The 17,150-nt window shown below is 46.7% G+C and overlaps 5 protein-coding genes across 5 annotated transcripts; 4 read left to right on the top strand and 1 right to left on the bottom strand.

The window, feature by feature from the left end:
* Positions 1-39: 39 nt before the first annotated feature.
* Positions 40-3,301, top strand: F5147DRAFT_577570 (P-loop containing nucleoside triphosphate hydrolase protein; the record flags this gene model as incomplete). The annotated part of the gene is made up of 22 exons (XM_041431401.1): positions 40-219; positions 272-362; positions 414-575; positions 624-784; positions 831-883; positions 937-961; positions 1,012-1,151; positions 1,203-1,300; positions 1,354-1,376; positions 1,428-1,529; positions 1,583-1,694; positions 1,744-1,788; positions 1,837-1,953; positions 2,009-2,020; positions 2,069-2,240; positions 2,293-2,395; positions 2,445-2,576; positions 2,623-2,662; positions 2,717-2,850; positions 2,905-3,041; positions 3,098-3,178; positions 3,229-3,301. The coding sequence occupies 22 exons, from the start codon at positions 40-42 to the stop codon at positions 3,299-3,301; spliced, it is 2,193 nt and encodes a 730-aa protein (XP_041292467.1).
* A 1,700-nt stretch (positions 3,302-5,001) lies between these two features.
* Positions 5,002-5,443, top strand: F5147DRAFT_653246 (uncharacterized protein; the record flags this gene model as incomplete). Its single annotated transcript, XM_041433760.1, has 2 exons — positions 5,002-5,113; positions 5,229-5,443. The coding sequence occupies 2 exons, from the start codon at positions 5,002-5,004 to the stop codon at positions 5,441-5,443; spliced, it is 327 nt and encodes a 108-aa protein (XP_041292466.1).
* Positions 5,444-6,024: 581 nt separating this feature from the next.
* F5147DRAFT_774179 (uncharacterized protein) lies at positions 6,025-6,492 on the bottom strand (the record flags this gene model as incomplete). Its single annotated transcript, XM_041441574.1, has 1 exon — positions 6,025-6,492. One exon carries the CDS (start codon positions 6,490-6,492, stop codon positions 6,025-6,027), a length of 468 nt encoding a protein of 155 aa, XP_041292465.1.
* A 92-nt stretch (positions 6,493-6,584) lies between these two features.
* F5147DRAFT_696899 (amino acid/polyamine transporter I) lies at positions 6,585-9,457 on the top strand. Its single transcript, XM_041437481.1, has 16 exons — positions 6,585-6,838; positions 6,893-7,089; positions 7,148-7,194; positions 7,244-7,298; positions 7,378-7,458; positions 7,518-7,584; positions 7,638-7,670; positions 7,731-7,821; positions 7,881-7,982; positions 8,036-8,127; positions 8,183-8,245; positions 8,299-8,369; positions 8,416-8,452; positions 8,506-8,653; positions 8,700-9,012; positions 9,072-9,457. Exons 2-16 carry the CDS (start codon positions 6,991-6,993, stop codon positions 9,366-9,368), a joined length of 1,596 nt encoding a protein of 531 aa, XP_041292464.1. The 5' UTR covers positions 6,585-6,838; positions 6,893-6,990; the 3' UTR covers positions 9,369-9,457.
* A 2,560-nt stretch (positions 9,458-12,017) lies between these two features.
* Positions 12,018-13,579, top strand: F5147DRAFT_201909 (uncharacterized protein). The gene is made up of 7 exons (XM_041428560.1): positions 12,018-12,166; positions 12,222-12,340; positions 12,394-12,555; positions 12,617-12,692; positions 12,743-12,865; positions 12,927-13,111; positions 13,166-13,579. The coding sequence occupies exons 1-7, from the start codon at positions 12,103-12,105 to the stop codon at positions 13,439-13,441; spliced, it is 1,005 nt and encodes a 334-aa protein (XP_041292463.1). The 5' UTR covers positions 12,018-12,102; the 3' UTR covers positions 13,442-13,579.
* The last annotated feature ends 3,571 nt before the right edge of the window (positions 13,580-17,150 follow it).

The following is a 17,150-nucleotide window of genomic DNA, read 5'->3' as shown; positions in this document are numbered from 1 at the left end:
GGTAAAACTATTCAAGTGATATCGTTTCTCTCAGCAATCATGAAGAAGCACGGGGACGAACGCGATATCAACAGGCGTCGAGATCATGTGTCTAATATCCAGGACGGATTGGAATGGAAAAAACGTCGCGCTTTACCACCGGCGAACAAGACTTGGCCCACATGTCTCATTATCGCCCCTACATCTGTTGTACCAAACTGGGAGCGCGAGTTTCAGACGGTGAGTGCACATAAGCAACAAGTAACGCCACAATGTCTCACTGCCTGCTCAGTGGGGCTATTTTGAAGTCGGATCTTATACAGGTTCGAAGAAAGAACGGGATGATGTTCTTACCGACTTCAAAATGGGCAGGCTCGATGTCGGTATGTCCATGACTCCATCTCCTCTGTCCGCCTGATAACTTCGAGAAACAGTGCTTACCACGTTTGACCTTGCCCGTCGAGATATTGCGCTATTGGATGACCTCGCTTGGTCTGCTGTCTTCGTCGACGAAGCGCATAGAGTAAAGAATCCAAAGTCAAAAATCACTTTAGCATATAATCAATTTGCATGTCTTTGCCGCTTTGGTCTGACAGGTAAGACTACTGCTTCTAGAAGATGATTTGATGCAGCGGGATATTTAGGCACAACCATTCAAAATAGCTATATGGAAGCATGGACGATACTTGACTGGACCAACCCTGGCCGGCTGGGAACAAGCAAGCAGTGGAAAGGCTACGTTGTGAAGCCATTGACAATAGGTCAATCTGCTAGTGCGACTGAAGAGGAGAGCACAAAGGCTTTGGTGAGTGCGTATTTTGCAACTCGCGGCTCATTCTGATGTCTAGTAGACGGTCGCCATTATAGTTAGAGACAAAGTATTACCCCAGTTCTTCAAAAGGAGGTATAGCCAACATTTTTTTCTGCAGATATTGCCTAAAATATTTCTTTTTACAGAACAAAGGACATTATTAAGGACCAAGTGCGAAGCTTCTACCTGTTATACCATTTTGTGCTGAATACAACCATCAGTTACCCACGAAAACCGATGAAGTAGTTTTTTGTCCGCTTACGCCCATACAGGTTGCCGTTTACAAACGCATCCTAAATATGAATCACGTACAGAATCTCGTCAGAAAAGACGAAAATTGTGACTGCAGATCAGGGAAAAAGTCGGTTTGCATTACATACCCCGAGCATGCTGAGAATCGTGTTTTGTACAGGCGCAAAGACTGCTGCTACCATATTGAGAAGGGAGGCGTTCTCAAGTATATGTCAATACTCATCAAGATCTCAAATCATTTAGCGTTAATACTTCCAGGTATCGTTGATGGCTCAGTTGCTTGCTACCATATAAATGCTCATATACGCAAGCCCCAAACGATAGCCCGGAACAAGTGCGTGTGGAAGTTTCTATTGATCTTTTGGTGCATTGATAGTTGTACTAGACCCTACGGAATCGGGAGCTCGCGGAAGTAGCCTTCCCGGGACAGCCTATACCAAAGTATGGGACAGCCATGCTACTGCCGCAGTACTGCGGAAAGTGGGTTGTAAGTCATTGTTTTGTGGAGTTTATCTCCTACACTTTACACTGCCCTGGAAGGTACTCGATACCCTACTTAAAGAATGGAGAAAAGACCGCACGAACAAGGTCCTCATATTCACTAAATCCGTCAAGCTTCTCGATATGTTGGAGTTTCATCTCAATACCAATAGTATGAAGAAGATTTTTTCGGTATCGATTGAGTACTGATTGATTGCAAGGTTATGGCTTCCTCAAACTGGATGGATCCACGAAACAGGGTGATAGTAAGAGACGGTCTCTCTATTTGCCGCGGCTGTTAATATCAGCTTCAGGGATGCCTATGATAGATAGATTTCACCAGGACTCCGACATTTTCATATTTCTCATCTCTACTCTTGCTGGCGGAACTGGTCTTAACTTGACTGGAGCGAACAAAGTGGTCATTTTCGGTGAGTTTAAATATCCTGCTTTGAATGTTGAGACTTAAACCCGGATATTATGCAGATCCAAACTGGAGTATGTATTTGGCTGAATTCTACTTGACACCTACTCATGTCCACGTAGATCCTGCCCACGACCTGCAAGCTATGGACAGAGCATATCGTTTTGGGCAGACACGCGACGTTTTCGTTTACCGCCTCCTTGGAGCCGGCTCAATCGAAGAGTTAATTTATGCAAGGCAGTTATACAAACAACAACAGATGGCCATTGGGTATCAGGCCAGCGTGCAAACGAGGTATTTAATAAGAACCAAGATTCGAGTGCATGATTTCAGATTTTCCTCTTAGGTATTTCTCCGGCGTTCAAGGGGACACTTCCAGACAAGGAGAATTGTTTGGAATCAAGAACATTTTCAAGTTGCATGAGGATACTCTGGCGACTAAGATGGCTGTAAGTTCATATCTTTTGCGCAGGAAATATTGAGGTGAACCTGCCGCAGATCGAGAAAGCAACGATCATGGAGCTAGACTGGGCACTTGCTCATCTCAGCTCCACAAAGTCGAAGAAATCAACAAAATCTAAGGCCGATGACTGGGTATATGAAGCCGATTCTAAGAGCGGAAAGGAGGAAGTAAGTCCCCTGTTTACTTATTTCATGCCATGTAATCATGTGTCAGGCCGACCTACGGGGGCTGAGTGCTCTTCTCTTCGACGATGGTGAGATTCGGCTGGAACCAGCATGTGAAAAGACTCATCTTTATATTTTCAAAGAACCTCCGGAGGTTACAGATGATAATGACATCCACAAGACACTCAGCGCAATAGGCGTGAAGTACAGCCACCGCAATGACGACGTTCTATTACCAAGTCGTATAGAAGAAGAACGTTCTCGGACCGCACTTAAGGTCAGTGTTCGTGATATTCTCTCACAGGCTTGTTGAGCAATGCGATGGCAGGAGGCGAAGAGAAAAAGAGTGGCTGCCAAGAAACTGAAATCTGGACGAAACCAAAGCACTCCTCAGCAATCGAAAACCCCTGAACCAGAATGGCCGCCTCGACGGAAGCACCATAAAGCACCTCTGTCTCCGCAATCAAAGTGAGTTCCCATACAAGGTTTGAGGTGTTGATACTCCTACTGATCGTCCAATGTAGATTGGCCTCACGACAAATGGCGTTGATCGAACTGGGCATGATTAATAGCCCAGCCGATCTACCTGTTTTCGCACAGTCCTTGTGAGTAAGCTGAGCGTTGCTGCAGATAACTTCGGCTAATCAATAACTAGTGCTCGTAAGTCTAGCGAAGACCAGAACGAGATACTTGCAAGACTGGACGAACATGTCCGCGGTTGTTCTTGAATACTGCTTGCCCACGATCCAAAAGTAACATTTCCCGCACTGATATTAGCTCGAGTTGAGACCTTGGACGTCTTGGCAGGTCTTGACTCTTGACCCAAACATTACCAGCGTATACATAGCAATCGATCAGTCCTATTACGGTACCAACAGGTTTACACTCCGTTCGTGGACTAATGACTTCCATGTCTATGGTAGTGAGGCGCACCGCAATCAGTGATGAGGACATTTCAGGACTAGTTGTCGTACGTAGACAGTATGTTAGAGATAAGTAATAGGAGTAGAAGAACCAGTGACTCATTTCAGGATTCGAGCTTCAAGACTTTAACCAGTGACATATAAATCCACATTAAAACTTACCGAGAAAATGGGAACACACTTACGTCCTTAGTGTAGCTCGATGACAGTACGAGCAACTTAGCAAACAGGGTAATAGGCATATAGCGAGATAACACATAACGGCGCCCTGACCTGACGAATATACATCGAGACGGAGAAAATGCCGCGGAAATGACCAAGGAGACTAGATTGCCAACATACATGCATGTGTAACCCTGTGGGACTGTACGAGTTACTTCAGGTGAACATGTGATACAATAAGAGAAACCATGGGATACCTGAGCTTACATGTAGATGACCAAATAAAATATTCATTCATCTGCGATCCAATACAGACGGCTATTGGAGCGGCGTGTAAGTGATAATTTCTTAACGGGGCTCGGCGGGCGCTTCAATTGCACAGCCCATGTCGCTGTGAGTGTAAAGGGGTAAGGATAATTATGCACAATATTCAACATAACCATGTAGACAAGGGATACCGAACACATCCGGGTGTGAGTGAACTTTTCTTACCTTCAAGGGACTGGACTGCGGATTGACGTGACAGTTCATAGTCCCATGTGCGCGCGCATCGAGTTATGCAAAGAGATATCTCATAAGTGGTGACTTTAGATTGTTATGCATGGTTGAGAGTGGCAACAGTAGAGTAAGATCGTGGAACTTGGCCACAAGGACGTCGCTAAATGGATGGGGTACATATGACCGGTGCGGACTGTCTGCTAGAGTTGGGATGGCCGGCGAGTTTTGAGTGAATATGACGATGGCAATTGGATACAGTAGAGAGTAGAGAGTCAGACGATCCTTGGACCAATCGAGACCTGAAACAGACACGTGGTCACAGCCGTCTACTCTTCAGACACAACCCATGTCGTGATTGTTGTATCCCGACTTCTTGCAAGTATAGCTACTACCGGTGGATATGACAAGCCCTTTGTCAAAATCCGGCGATGCGCAGACAAGGTAACATGTTACACCAGTGCAGTTTGGTGCGTTGCGCCGCCTGGACCCAGACGGTTATCTCCGGAATTCCGCCGGTGCTTTCCGTAAAACAAGCTCAGCCCCTATGCAACGTTTGCCAACCCAGGCAAATCTCGACTGACACCATTCAACCAGTCATTCATCAGAGTTGCCCATTCAGCTTGCACGTGCGCATGATATATATATTGACTGTTCCACTGCTTTCTACAGAATCATGGATGCGGATTGCTACTAGACTAGTACATAGGCTGACTTCGATATCACTTTAAGGTCCTCTATGACTGCGTGGTCGATTATCAGCCGCGCAAATAAAATGGTGCGACAATCACAATCTTGCCATTGGTAACGGTTGAGCACATGCAGTGAACTCCCCCTGTATCACCACAATGGCACCTTCCACACAGAGATTTGTGGGGTGGTTTTGTGGAGTACGGATGGAGTCTGAGGAGCCGGGGCAGAGAAGGGCCGGGCACCTAAACGCTGTCGGGAGCCTCCGAAGTCCGTGAGGGTAGTACAGAACATAATGTTATAGAATAGGGAAATGTCTGTATATCGTAGAGGCGGGCAATCTGTAGAGTCAAAAGCTTGAGGAGACATGTTGGGTGTTTTGAAGCAAAAGACAAACCTTCTACATATGAAGTTCGCCAATCAAATAAGGGTACCGAGAAGGCGTACACATGTTTCTTGGCTGTAGAGATGACCGACTCGCTACCACATTTGGCTCCAGCGAAACAGACCCTCTTCCCACACAGGGTAACGCGGGAGTCGGGGAATACGTATCGTAGGACTCCTCCAAGACGTGTGAAGGCTCTCACACTGTCCGCTTGATTTACACATTGTTGGACCTGCCAAGAGAGAACGCTGTTTTGCTGACGGATATACTTTACTGAGGCAGCATGTCTGTTTTTAGTGCTGATGTCAGTTGTTCTGCGAAGATACCATAAGGTCGACTTCTCCAGCAGCTTTAACATTCACATGGAGGGCATTTCCTACCTTCAACTGACTGATTGAAGAGTTACAAGTCTGCTGTTGAGAGCCGGGTGTGCACAAAGCAATCTCACCGTCGAATCAGACATCGCCAGAGCTTTTCAATATACTTCTCCGGCAACACGATCAACATACACCTTGCGCTTATCATTCACCAGTTATAGCAGCAAAGCGTCGGTGAATAAGACACTTTTTGATGCTTGGTACATCGTGGTCCACCATCGTGATGATATGGTGCCGCTCGATGTTCGCGAAGTTCCGTGGATTTATTGGATGGAGGAATTCCTCTCCGGGCGGGATCTTGGACCTAACAAAGATGCCATGCATTGACTGCTAAAACCAGGCACTCTCGTTTTCCGCACAACTTCCAGCCATTTTGACGTTGTAAGGTGAGGCGATGAAAATTTCTCAAAAACATGTTTTTAGCGTGTTAAAAGGATCATGTAACCTGCCTCAGGAAGCATACAAATATAACTATTCAGCCTTTCCATCCCCTTGTAAAACTCCGATGTGATTGGCTCGTTTGCGGACAAGTATTGCTGCTTTGGTAAGTCAAGGGAGCGTTTCGAGCGCCGAGGACCCGACTCATCAGCTGGCGTAAGTTCCAGCCCTGGAGATGTCACCTTAGGTGAAGGAAAAGAAAGGTCAACAGGTGGTAGATGGAAGAAAGGGCGATTGATAGCACTGAAAGATGGCGGTCGCGTCGGGGCAGAGAGCGGTTGTCGGTACCGACCCGAACCCACGGTAAACTGCAAATACAATTGCATCCACATGGACGAATGCCAAGCTATCTCGAGATTCCAAAAATGTCGATGAGGGTTGTAAAAGGTACTTGGAGTAACTGCAGGGACGCGTGCAACTTGAAAAGAGGAGTTGAGAGCCTGGCGCATTGTCGTCCGCTTGACCGTGATGCCTTGTGTTTCAGTGTCGCGGACAGTATTTGTGTAGATTTGGTCTCCTAACTTTGTGTTGAAATCCGTGATGATGAAGCGACGAGTCCAATCAGGTGGTGTTAGTGCTTTAAAAACGATAATACCAACCAGGTCCAACCTGTTCCTATCATTGCAGCGAGAGACTCGGATGTCCGATTGCCACGCTGCCACACGGTTGGACAGAACGCTCTCACTGGCATCTCATGCACATGTACCAACTCCAAGTGGGTACTTATCACACAGCCTAATCTCCAATTGTTACAGCACTGAGTACTAGTGCCTATCTTATTAAGGAGCGACACCGGTGGGTTGCTTATCAAGGCCGTGTTCCATTATGACATGGCTGACTTCGTAATAGGCGCTTAATGCTTTAGATAACCAAATGAGATTCGTGCGAGGCCGACTTTCTTCCGCGCTCCATTGCTTCTTCTTTTCATCCCACTAGCTGCTCGCGACATGGAATCACAGCAGCACGCTGTTGCAAGGGCAGACGAGGCCTTGCTCGCTGAGCTCGGGTACAAGCAGGAGTTCAAGCGTGCATTTACACCCTTAGAGGTATTATCAATGCTGCCATGTTCAGCGATCGCAGAACTGATAGCGAAGACGATCACAGGTCTTTGGTATAGCTTTCAGTATTATTGGCCTACTCCCCTCCATTGCGTACGTCGTCCTTCTCTTTGCCTTCCAAGGGTCCAATTCATTTGAATAGCTCTGTTCTGTTTTACGCTGTGCCTAATGGAGGACCAGCTTCGATGGTGTGGGGTGTACGTGCTTGCTCCGCCGGGTATCTCCTTGCGCGAATTATGCTGATGGGTGACATGGTTACTTGTCGATATCCCATAGTGGGCAGCCGCAAGTTTTTTTATCCTCTGCGTAGGGATGTCAATGGCCGAATTGGGTTCCGCAGCACCAACATCCGGAGGGGTGAGTCCGTTTTTGTCTTTGTTAACGTAGTATTCTGAAGTGATGTGGATGAAACACAGTTGTACTTCTGGACACATTCGTTGTCATCTCCGCGGTGCAGAAATTTACTTGCCTGGATTGTTGGGTGTAAGTCTGTTATGGTAATTTTAACCAGCAGAGGTATATTGACGCGATGACAGACTCAAATACCATCGGGACCATAGCGTCGGTCGGTAAGACGCTCATGGCTGCCTTGTGATGCCAAATTTTACTTACTATGACTTCCCGCATAGCATCTATCGACTGGGGATGTGCAGTGCAAGTCATGGCTGCAGTATCCATTGGCTCAGACCAAGCTTTTACCGCAACAAGTGCCCAAACTTTGTGCGCCATTTAAGACACTGGTCCAATTAATGAACTTGCTCATGATGTCGAATATCTAGTGGAGTCTACGTCGCAATAGTCCTGTCGCACGCAGTGATATGCTGCTTGGGAACTGCGGTTCTTGCAAGACTGCAAACAGTTTATGTTGTGCTTAACGTCTGGTTTGTGGTGAAGTCGTACAGGTGCATTCGAGTTACTGAATTACTGCGAGTAGTTTGTGTCTTGCCGTTATTATTGGCCTTCCTGCTGCAACCCCAAAGGCGAACATGAACAGCGCAAGTTATGCGCTTGGTAATTTCACAAATTGTCAGTGAATACGTTCTGGTGGTGAACTCGACTGATATCAGAATGGTATTTACAGTGAACGGCTGGACAGATGGCTACGCATTCATTCTAAGTTTCCTTGCACCGGCATGGACCATTGGTATGTTCTCATAGGGCGTTGCACGTGTCATGGGTACTGATGTCATGTTGAAGGTTCCTTTGACTCAAGTGTGCATATCAGCGAGGAATCGTCGAATGCTGCCACTGCTGTTCCATGGGCCATTGTAAGCCTCGAACCCGGTATTTGTTCAATTACTGAGTGCATTCCAGGTCAGCGCCATCGGTATCGCAGGCATCCTTGGTTGGGGTACGTAGTATTCATTCATGCTAACTTCTCTAACACTGCCTATCGTCTTGCAGCAATCAACGTCTCTCTTACATTCTGTATGGGCAGCGATCTGGAGTCCCTTCTCAACAGCCCGGTTGGACAACCCATGGCCCAAATTTTCTTCAACAGCTTCGGCCAAAAGGGAACGCTTGCACTGTGGTCCTTCGTCGTGCTTGTTCAGTAAGCGGACAGTTGTGCCCTTTGAACCATGATTGATTAAGTGCAGATATATGATGGGCTCGAGCATGGTCCTTGCATCATCCCGCCAAACATTCGCATTTTCCCGTGATGGCGCACTTCCGTTTTCATCCGTCCTCTATCGCATGAACAGCTTCACCAAGACGCCCGTCAACACTGTTTGGTTCGTCGCGGTCATCTCGATCATCCTCGGCATGTTGTCGTTCGCGGGCCCGCAAGCTATCAACGCCATCTTTTCTCTATCCGTGACAGCGTTATACATCGCATATTCGATCCCAATCATCGCGCGTTTCGTGTTCACAAACGACTTCAAGCCTGGTCCCTTCAATTTAGGCATCTTTGTGAGTCGTACAGCTTGGTGCTTAAGGATGCTTGTTGACTATTGAGTTGTGATTTGAAGAGCGTTCCAGTTGCTGTCATTGCCGTGTCGTACATGTGCATTATGGACATCGCATTTTTCTTCCCGACGACGCCACAAACTGATGTTGCGAACATGAACTACACCGTGGTCGTGCTAGGTGGTATACTCTTTTTGTCTATCGTGTGGTACTACTTCCCCGTGTATGGTGGTGTGCATTGGTTCACGGGCCCAGTGTCAAACATTGGGAAGGTAACTGAGGAGAACGCGTCGAGTATTCGGGAGTCAGTAGAGAAGAATATACGTGAGGATGTTACGGCGGTGCCTGTTGGGGTTTGATACTAGAGGATTCCGATAGTGAGTCCATTATAAAGTTTATTTGCTTAACCCGTACAAGGAATGTGGAATTGCATTTGTTTTACGAAGGGACGAACGAATCGAGGAGATTCTTTTCAGTGGGCGGAGACCGATACAAATACTCCACATCAATGTGCGAGGAGACTTGGTCTGATACAGCAAGTTAACGGACAGACGAGAAATGATTAATGACAGCTGAAGCTATAGTCGACGGCAATCACGGCGACAACGACAGGGCAAACACGAACATCAGTCTATTCATTCGAGGTGGGTCTTGTGACATGCATAGCGACCAAGAAGCGCAGAAGCTTTTAAAGATGTGAGTTGACTTCATGCTACTCCGTTACGATCCTGTCAACTTGGTCGACGGCACATGGGGACATGGAAAAAATGATGCGAGCAACGGTGTTATGTGAGAGATGGCGATCAGGCGTGTAGGGAGGTATGTCGGAACGGCTCGGCATTACAGTATTGATACCTTGGTTGTCAAGATTTATAGCACCTTCAAACAAATTGGATGTGTACCGTCAATGTACCATTGCCCAGACGTATATATCAGGTTGTTTTGGAATCAGCACTTCATACATGCAACGGTGTTTGAAGCCTCGATTTGCCGCGACCTGTTTGGAAGTCCGATCCATTGCTCTAGCGCACCTCAACACATTCCCTTGCTTGCAGACCGGGATTCGAGTAACATAGGCCGACCCTGGCCTAATGAAATAGTGATGGTAGCTATGCCTGATCCACCTCTGGGCTATACTAGTGTGTCAAATAATGTCATTGGTGCTGTGTCTTTCGTATAACTTGGCTGCACCGTAGTCAGAGCATGTGCCAGCATTTTACAAAATATGGCCTCTCAACATATCTAATATCATCTCTCCGACTACATGGTATGTCTGTCGTATTTTCAGGGTGAGTCTTTTTGTGAACAACTTCGGTGACCAAAACAACAGAACAGCGTTTCAAAGATTTTAGTCTGAGCAGTATCATGCAGGCAGTGCATGCTCGATTTCATCAACCGTAACTGCAGCTGAATAAATTTGTAAATCAGTCCAACCGGGCTATCAATATCTTGGAAGGTGGCGTGATGATAAACGCTCTCGAGGAACAGGTGAGATTTTTGAAAGGATCCATATATACAGCTACAGCATGTCAGCATCTCTAGTATCCTGATCACACTATGTCCATCATATGTGTAGCTAATAAAAGTCATCTTTAAACTGTACAGTGATGTTGTGATCCGGCGCGATCCTCCATCGCGTTGCCGCGATAGCAAAAATGCACCAAAAGGCTGTCCAATTCGAACTATCAAACGTAATGCTCACGAGTGAGAATTCGAATAAACTGGCTCATTTTGTGCAACGGAGATGACACGGACCTATAGTATTTCTACGGCACCGACATCCATGTATCGACGGAAGTTATGTCGCCATGGCTCGACGCGATCCAATATTATAGTCTCCGGCATACTGCTGCACTAGCTAACATGGACCGAAATATTGTCCAGGGCGAAGGTAGTACCACATACATCAACCGCAACACTCGTGAGTAAGGCTCCTCTTCTATAGGCATCGAACCGCCGGGTAACTTGTCAGTGTCGTCCATCTGGGTCTCTTCCGATTGGTGATCAGCAGGTCGCGTGAAGTCCGTCTACCTTGATTCCATACGTGATAGGAGTCTCCTGGGCTAGATCATGCGTATCATATGATCCCCTCTTTCACTGTCCGGCTACTCAGTGTTGGTCTTATTAGACTCTTGGTATTAATTGTGCTTGCAGCTGATAATGATATTTTTGTATTATATAATAATAGAGCAAAGGTACCATCAATGACGCGATCTTTGAATTTGAGGACTTTGTTCAAACGTTCATATACATAAAGTAGAGGTTTTGCGATTTGACCTGGCGTGTTGCTATGGTAGGAGGTGCATATTGCGGTGAGTTAAACCTGACATATTTAAATATCAAATAATTCGAGTTTACATATACTGTTTTAAAGTCCGAACTTATTATGTTATGAAGAACTTCACTATCGCGCACGACGTCTCGCCGACTTTACCGAGTTTTTTTTTCTGCAAGAAGCAACTTCGTATAAGTCTAGAAACCCCCAAACGGTTGGTGTTCTCAGCTCGGCCGCCATATAACAGAAAATGCGACTTCTGGACAAGTAAGAAAGAACTCGCATAGTGAAATTTTATCATCACCTGCTGATCCCATCAGGGAGAAGAGTCATAGGGATCCAAATCTCAGGCGGTATTGGCATCATCCGCCATGATCATGGGATCCGATGGTGCCAGGGGGTTGTACATACGTCATCTGCCAGCTATCAATGGTTCGATGCAAAACACTGCCCTCGGGGCGCAGGTATCAGGCCCTGTCACCTCATACATCGAAAGGTTAGCGGCATTACACTGGTATCAACACGGCCTTCTTTTGTAAGCAGCTTAGTTCATCGATTCCGAGCGCATATGGACCATATGACAACCCGATAAGTCTAGCCCGGACGTGTGCAGATACAGCTTCATCGCTGCCGCAATTGATAAGTTAGGCCTTAGAACGCTGAATAAAGAAGTATCCACATGATGGATATCGGTCTGGGGTCTTTGTATTGAGTTCTACTACTAGTAGAACTATAATATACATGGAATTGACGAGAGTGCAAGCTCGAGGCCCTCGCACTACCCCAAGCCATTAATATTCCCGGGCGTCATTCTTGCCATGGCCTTTGTGTCCCTCGATACCGCTGCTATAATATCGACATCACTGGAAGGCATTCTATATGGTGAGTATCTCAATCAGTTCGTCCATCTGGTGACCACAAAGCTCGGAATCTTCAGGCTTTTCGGTCCTTATGTTTATTGGCACCATGTGGGCGATGACCTACAAACATTCCATGCGAGATCTCAATCGCCCAGTCGCTGCTGCATCCGTCCTACTGTTGATATTGAGTACCGCAGTGAGCCCCTCGCCTCTGTCATTAAATGTCACTCACTGAACCATTTCTTTAAGCACATAATTTTGGGCATTATTCGGATGGAATACGGACTGGTGACCTATCGCGATACGTTCCCAGGTGGGCCAGCGGGGTACTTTGCAGATGTTTCTCAAGAAACGTATTTGATCAAGAATTCAATATACATTCTGCAAACTCTGCTGGGCGACGCGGTGGCGGTAAGTTCAACTTTTTATTTGCGAGTTTAAAATCCCTATAGAGATGTCTTCTTGGTGACAGATTTATCGTTGTTACGTCGTTTGGCAAAATCCCTGGGTCATCATCCTACCAATCATGCTGTGGTGTGGTATCGCAGGTTGGGTTACATTGATTCAGGGAACCGCATGCTCTAACATTGCCTTGAAGTCACTGGTGCTCTTTCGGTCTACGGTGATTCACAAACCACTGGAGTCATCTCCGCCACAGTGGATATGGAGTGTATGGGAGCATTCTGTGCCTTGACACTTGCAGCAACTTTGTCGAGTTCGGGTAAGCTCGCTTCTGCCCGACCGCGGTGTTATATTCTCATGCTAGCTTGAATTTTTTTTAGGATTACTCGCGTATCGCATCTGGAAAATCGAGCGCAATGTCTCTACCTCGCGCACTGCAAAGGTCATGACCACAAGTATAACGCGCGTAATAATGGATGCTGCTATGTTGTACTGCGTAGCGCTCCTCTCTACAGTGATTGGATCCCTCTGCTCGGGCAGTGGACCGTTTGTTCTGATAGACGTGGTGATTACACTGACGACATATGTTATAGAAAATAACTGATTTTCATTCATCTAGCTCACGCCAATCATCTCGATTACCTTTTACATGGTAATCATCCGAATCGCAATTGGTAAAGGCACTCAGAGTCGGATCTTGACTGTCCGTGCGGGAATGACCAGTGACACGGAACGAGGGAGCTTCTCACGATATTCTATGAAGCCTCTGCAGGTCCAGGTATCCCACTCCACGCATATCGAAGGTTCCCCGGTGTACGGAATTTTGGACCAGAGCAAACTACCCACACGCAAGGAGTCTTTGGATGGGGGATATGGCGATACATTATCAGGCTGAACTCAATCACTGTTCCACAGAAATTAGTTTGATAGTATTGGACGATAGCATTTGGTCGGTCCGAGGTGCGTGATAACGAAGAAGAATCATTAATACATGACTCGAATAAGACTTTGTATATTATAATTACTGTACGAGCTTCATATTCATGAACAATTGGACAATGGTAGTGCTAGCAGTGTAGATTGATGATTGCTATCAAGTGAAGAGCCAGAAACGATTCCAGCACCTATGATTGTTACATGTAGACGCAACGTTGTAGCTGCGGAAGTAGCAGCAACGGGAGGTGGTGCACTGGTGGATGGTGTGAAAGCAGTGATATGTGGGTGCGAAAAAGAGTGGGCCTGGGCCGCACCGATGGATTGCTGGGTGACACTGGACTTGGCAGGCCGTGAGCTGCCTATGGTACTAGTAGTCCCGAGTCGTCGAAGTCAGCAGATTCTTCTTTCGTTTTTCTCTCGCTGAAGTATTATTCAGTATGGAATCAGGTGGAATCAATAATCGGAGAAGCATGAAAAAACATGCGTATTTTCCCTGTGCATACGGAACGTCGATTACCATCATGATTGGGTGTTCCTGCAAGTTGATCCTAATCATACTGAGATGATTGTGTACGTATCACGTACATCAAGTAAGACAAGCTTGTTGCCATCCTGATAAATTCATATATCTAACACAAGCCAATCAAATAATCAGTAAGGTCATGGCATCATGGTATCATGGTGCAAGGCAAGTACTGAACCTGGCTCAACCTGGCATCTACTTCACCGTCAAGGTTGGAAAGCTTTGCTACATACAACACTTACTATGCATATCGAACACTGACCTGCGCTTGGTATAACAAAACGTGCTTCGGTATGGAGAGCGGCTGTGCTGAGGGGCCGGGCGGGCGGCCCGGCCGACGTCTCCGAGAGAGCAGCAGTGAATATTGCGGGTAGGAAGATGGTGTATAGAGTAGAGTTCCAGATATTGCCTTGAAGGCTCAGCGCTCAGCGCTCATATATATCAAAATCACGATGAAACACTGCAGCTATGCGCTGGTTAAGATGCATGTGCACGTTGCCCAGATCTCAGCTAACCCCTGAAGAGGGGGTCGAGCGTGTGGTGGATTCGCCCCGATCGAAAGAACACTTCCATGTAGATTTGTATTTTCAAAGTCTTTGCGTGCCGCCGTCAAAAGCACCCAGTTCTAAAGATATATCCCCTTAGTGGGAGAAAGGTTTTGTCACACGCAAAGTTTGATTTTCATCCTTCGAGTCTAAAAGTTTCTTCCGTCTACATAAGTATGCGCGAGATGTTCTAGGATGTTCTCTAATTTAATGGCTTCTTAATGCTCGAACAGGGTGGAATTCGTTCACCGTGACAACCGAGCACTCGGCGACGAACTAGTTACATGTCAGAGTGGTCTTGTCAACCACACTGCACGAAGGCGAGAGCGGAAACACGACTCACTGTAGCTCAGTGGGTCACACACTCAAAGTAGTACTGCCGCGCCGGTAAGCCACGGAGGTAGATTAACCACCGAAAAGTCGGTTGATATTTCCTTGCATGTAGAGCCAGAGCAGCAAGCAACAAAGTCGCAGTAGATGGGACAGCGGCTTTCATCACTGACCACTGGCATGGATGCTGACAACTCGAAAGCAGCAGCAACGACGAGGATGAAGGGGAGACGCATTATCTGTGAGATGTGATATGAGACTCCAAAAACAAAGCTGAAGAGACGGTAGGAAGACAGCTTGCTTTTATGTTCTGGATAATGTCCTGTACACCCGAAATACTCCTTCAGACGGATGCCATTTGTATTGCCAGCAGAGCTCAGGCTTGATTTGCTCTATCCTCGACGATCTATTGGCGGCAGAATGCTAGGAAATGTTGATGATATATAATTCTAACCCATTGTTGCATACAGCTTGCGACAGGTCACACGACTGTTAGCGATAAGAACAAATCTGTGTCCGCACAGTACGAGTCCCGGAGGATTAACCCCAGTGAAAAGTGGATATTGGGTGCACCCACGCAAAGCTTGGTAAGTATCGGTGTCACAAAATATTCAAGTTGTCAGTTGGAGGACCTGAGTGGCGGAGGCTTGGCCCGGGGCAATCCTGCCAGGACGAATTTCATTCCCACGATGGGGTCACGTACAGCCACCGGTGTGCTTTGGGCATGATACGCGATCAAGAACATGGCACTGGGACCACCACATTGCACAATGCTCGTAGAACATAAACACAGAGGCAAACTTTCTTATTTCGACATATCGAACATCAAAAATAAAGTGGATCATGTTCATTTCCCGGAGATACACCATGTGTACATGTGTCCGGTACGAGAAATATTTGTAAATGAAGAAAACGGTTGTATAATTCATATGCATGATGATCTAGCTACTACAGAGCAAATTCCATTTGTCAGCTTGGTTATGGCATCAGAATTATGGTCCCATTCGCATGAACTAGAGCGAGGGCCCCAACACGTCGCCACAGACGTAGTACCACCAAAAGAGGTGTGATAGACAGCAGCGCTGCTCGTCAGCGACGTGGCACAGTGTTCCCATTTCTAACGGATACCCTCGGTTCTACTCACAAGAAAGCTGAAAAGGCAGATTACTTCTCTAACCTTCAGCTCATCGTGGATCAAGCTGCCCTCAATTCTTTGCTAGATCTTGCACTGAAAGATCAGCTTGAACCCCACAGGCGCCTCAAAGACGAGATGAAAGATTTCTTACTTTAAGTCGCGTTATCGTGTACTTAAGGTTCTCATTCAGCGACGCGAAGGTCGTGCTCGAGGTGACATTGTAGACGACCTAGATTTTCTAACCATCGCTACAGCCACAGGCCACGAAGACGTTGAAGAGTCAGCCTATACAGGTGAATATTAGTCATTCATATCAGCGCGCACACATGTATTTCTGACGTAGTAATGGCCTGAAGAGGGGGTCAGTGACTTTGGGCGTGTGGTAGATTCACCCCGATCGAAAGACACTTTCATGTAGATTTGTATTTTCAAAGTCTTTGCGTGTCACCGTCAAAAGCACCCATATATCCCCTTAATTAGTGGGAGAAGGGTTTTGTCACACGCAAAGTTTGATTTTCGTCCTTCGAGTGACGAGTCTGTCTGTGGGAAAAGTTTCTGCCGTCTACATATAGTATGCACGAGATGTTCTTTTGACTTAATGCTCCAACAGGGTGAAATTCGTTCACCGTGACAACCGAGCGCTCAGCGACGAACTACCCGAGTCGTCTTGTGACTTGTCAACCACACTGCACAAAGGCGAGAACGGAAACACAACTCACTGTAGCTCAGTGAGTCAGGCGGGACACACATCCATAAGAGCTACCACGCCGGTAAGCCATTGAGGTAGATTGAAACTACTCATACTCACCCAAAAGACAGTCCATATTGGCTGGCATGTAGAGTCAGGGCAGCAATCATTAAAGGTGCAGTAGATAGGACAGTCACTTTCATCACCGGCCACTGGCGTGGACACTGACAATGTGAAAACAGCAGCAACGGCGAGGATGAAGGGGAGACGCATTATCTGTTATGAGACTTCAAAAACAAAGCTGAAGGGGACGGTGGGAAGACAGCTTGCTTTTATATCCTGGATAATCTTCTGTGTACCCGAAATACTCCTTCAGACAGATGTCATTTGTATTGCCAGCAGACCTCGGGTTTTATTTTCTCTATCCTCGACGATCTCTCGAGGCAG

This window comes from Suillus discolor (assembly GCF_016758755.1).
Source record: "Suillus discolor strain FC423 chromosome Unknown F5147scaffold_30, whole genome shotgun sequence".
Taxonomy (NCBI): domain Eukaryota; kingdom Fungi; phylum Basidiomycota; class Agaricomycetes; order Boletales; family Suillaceae; genus Suillus; species Suillus discolor.
The sequence above is the reverse complement of the archived record's forward strand: the minus strand, read 5'-3'. Positions and strand labels throughout refer to the sequence as shown.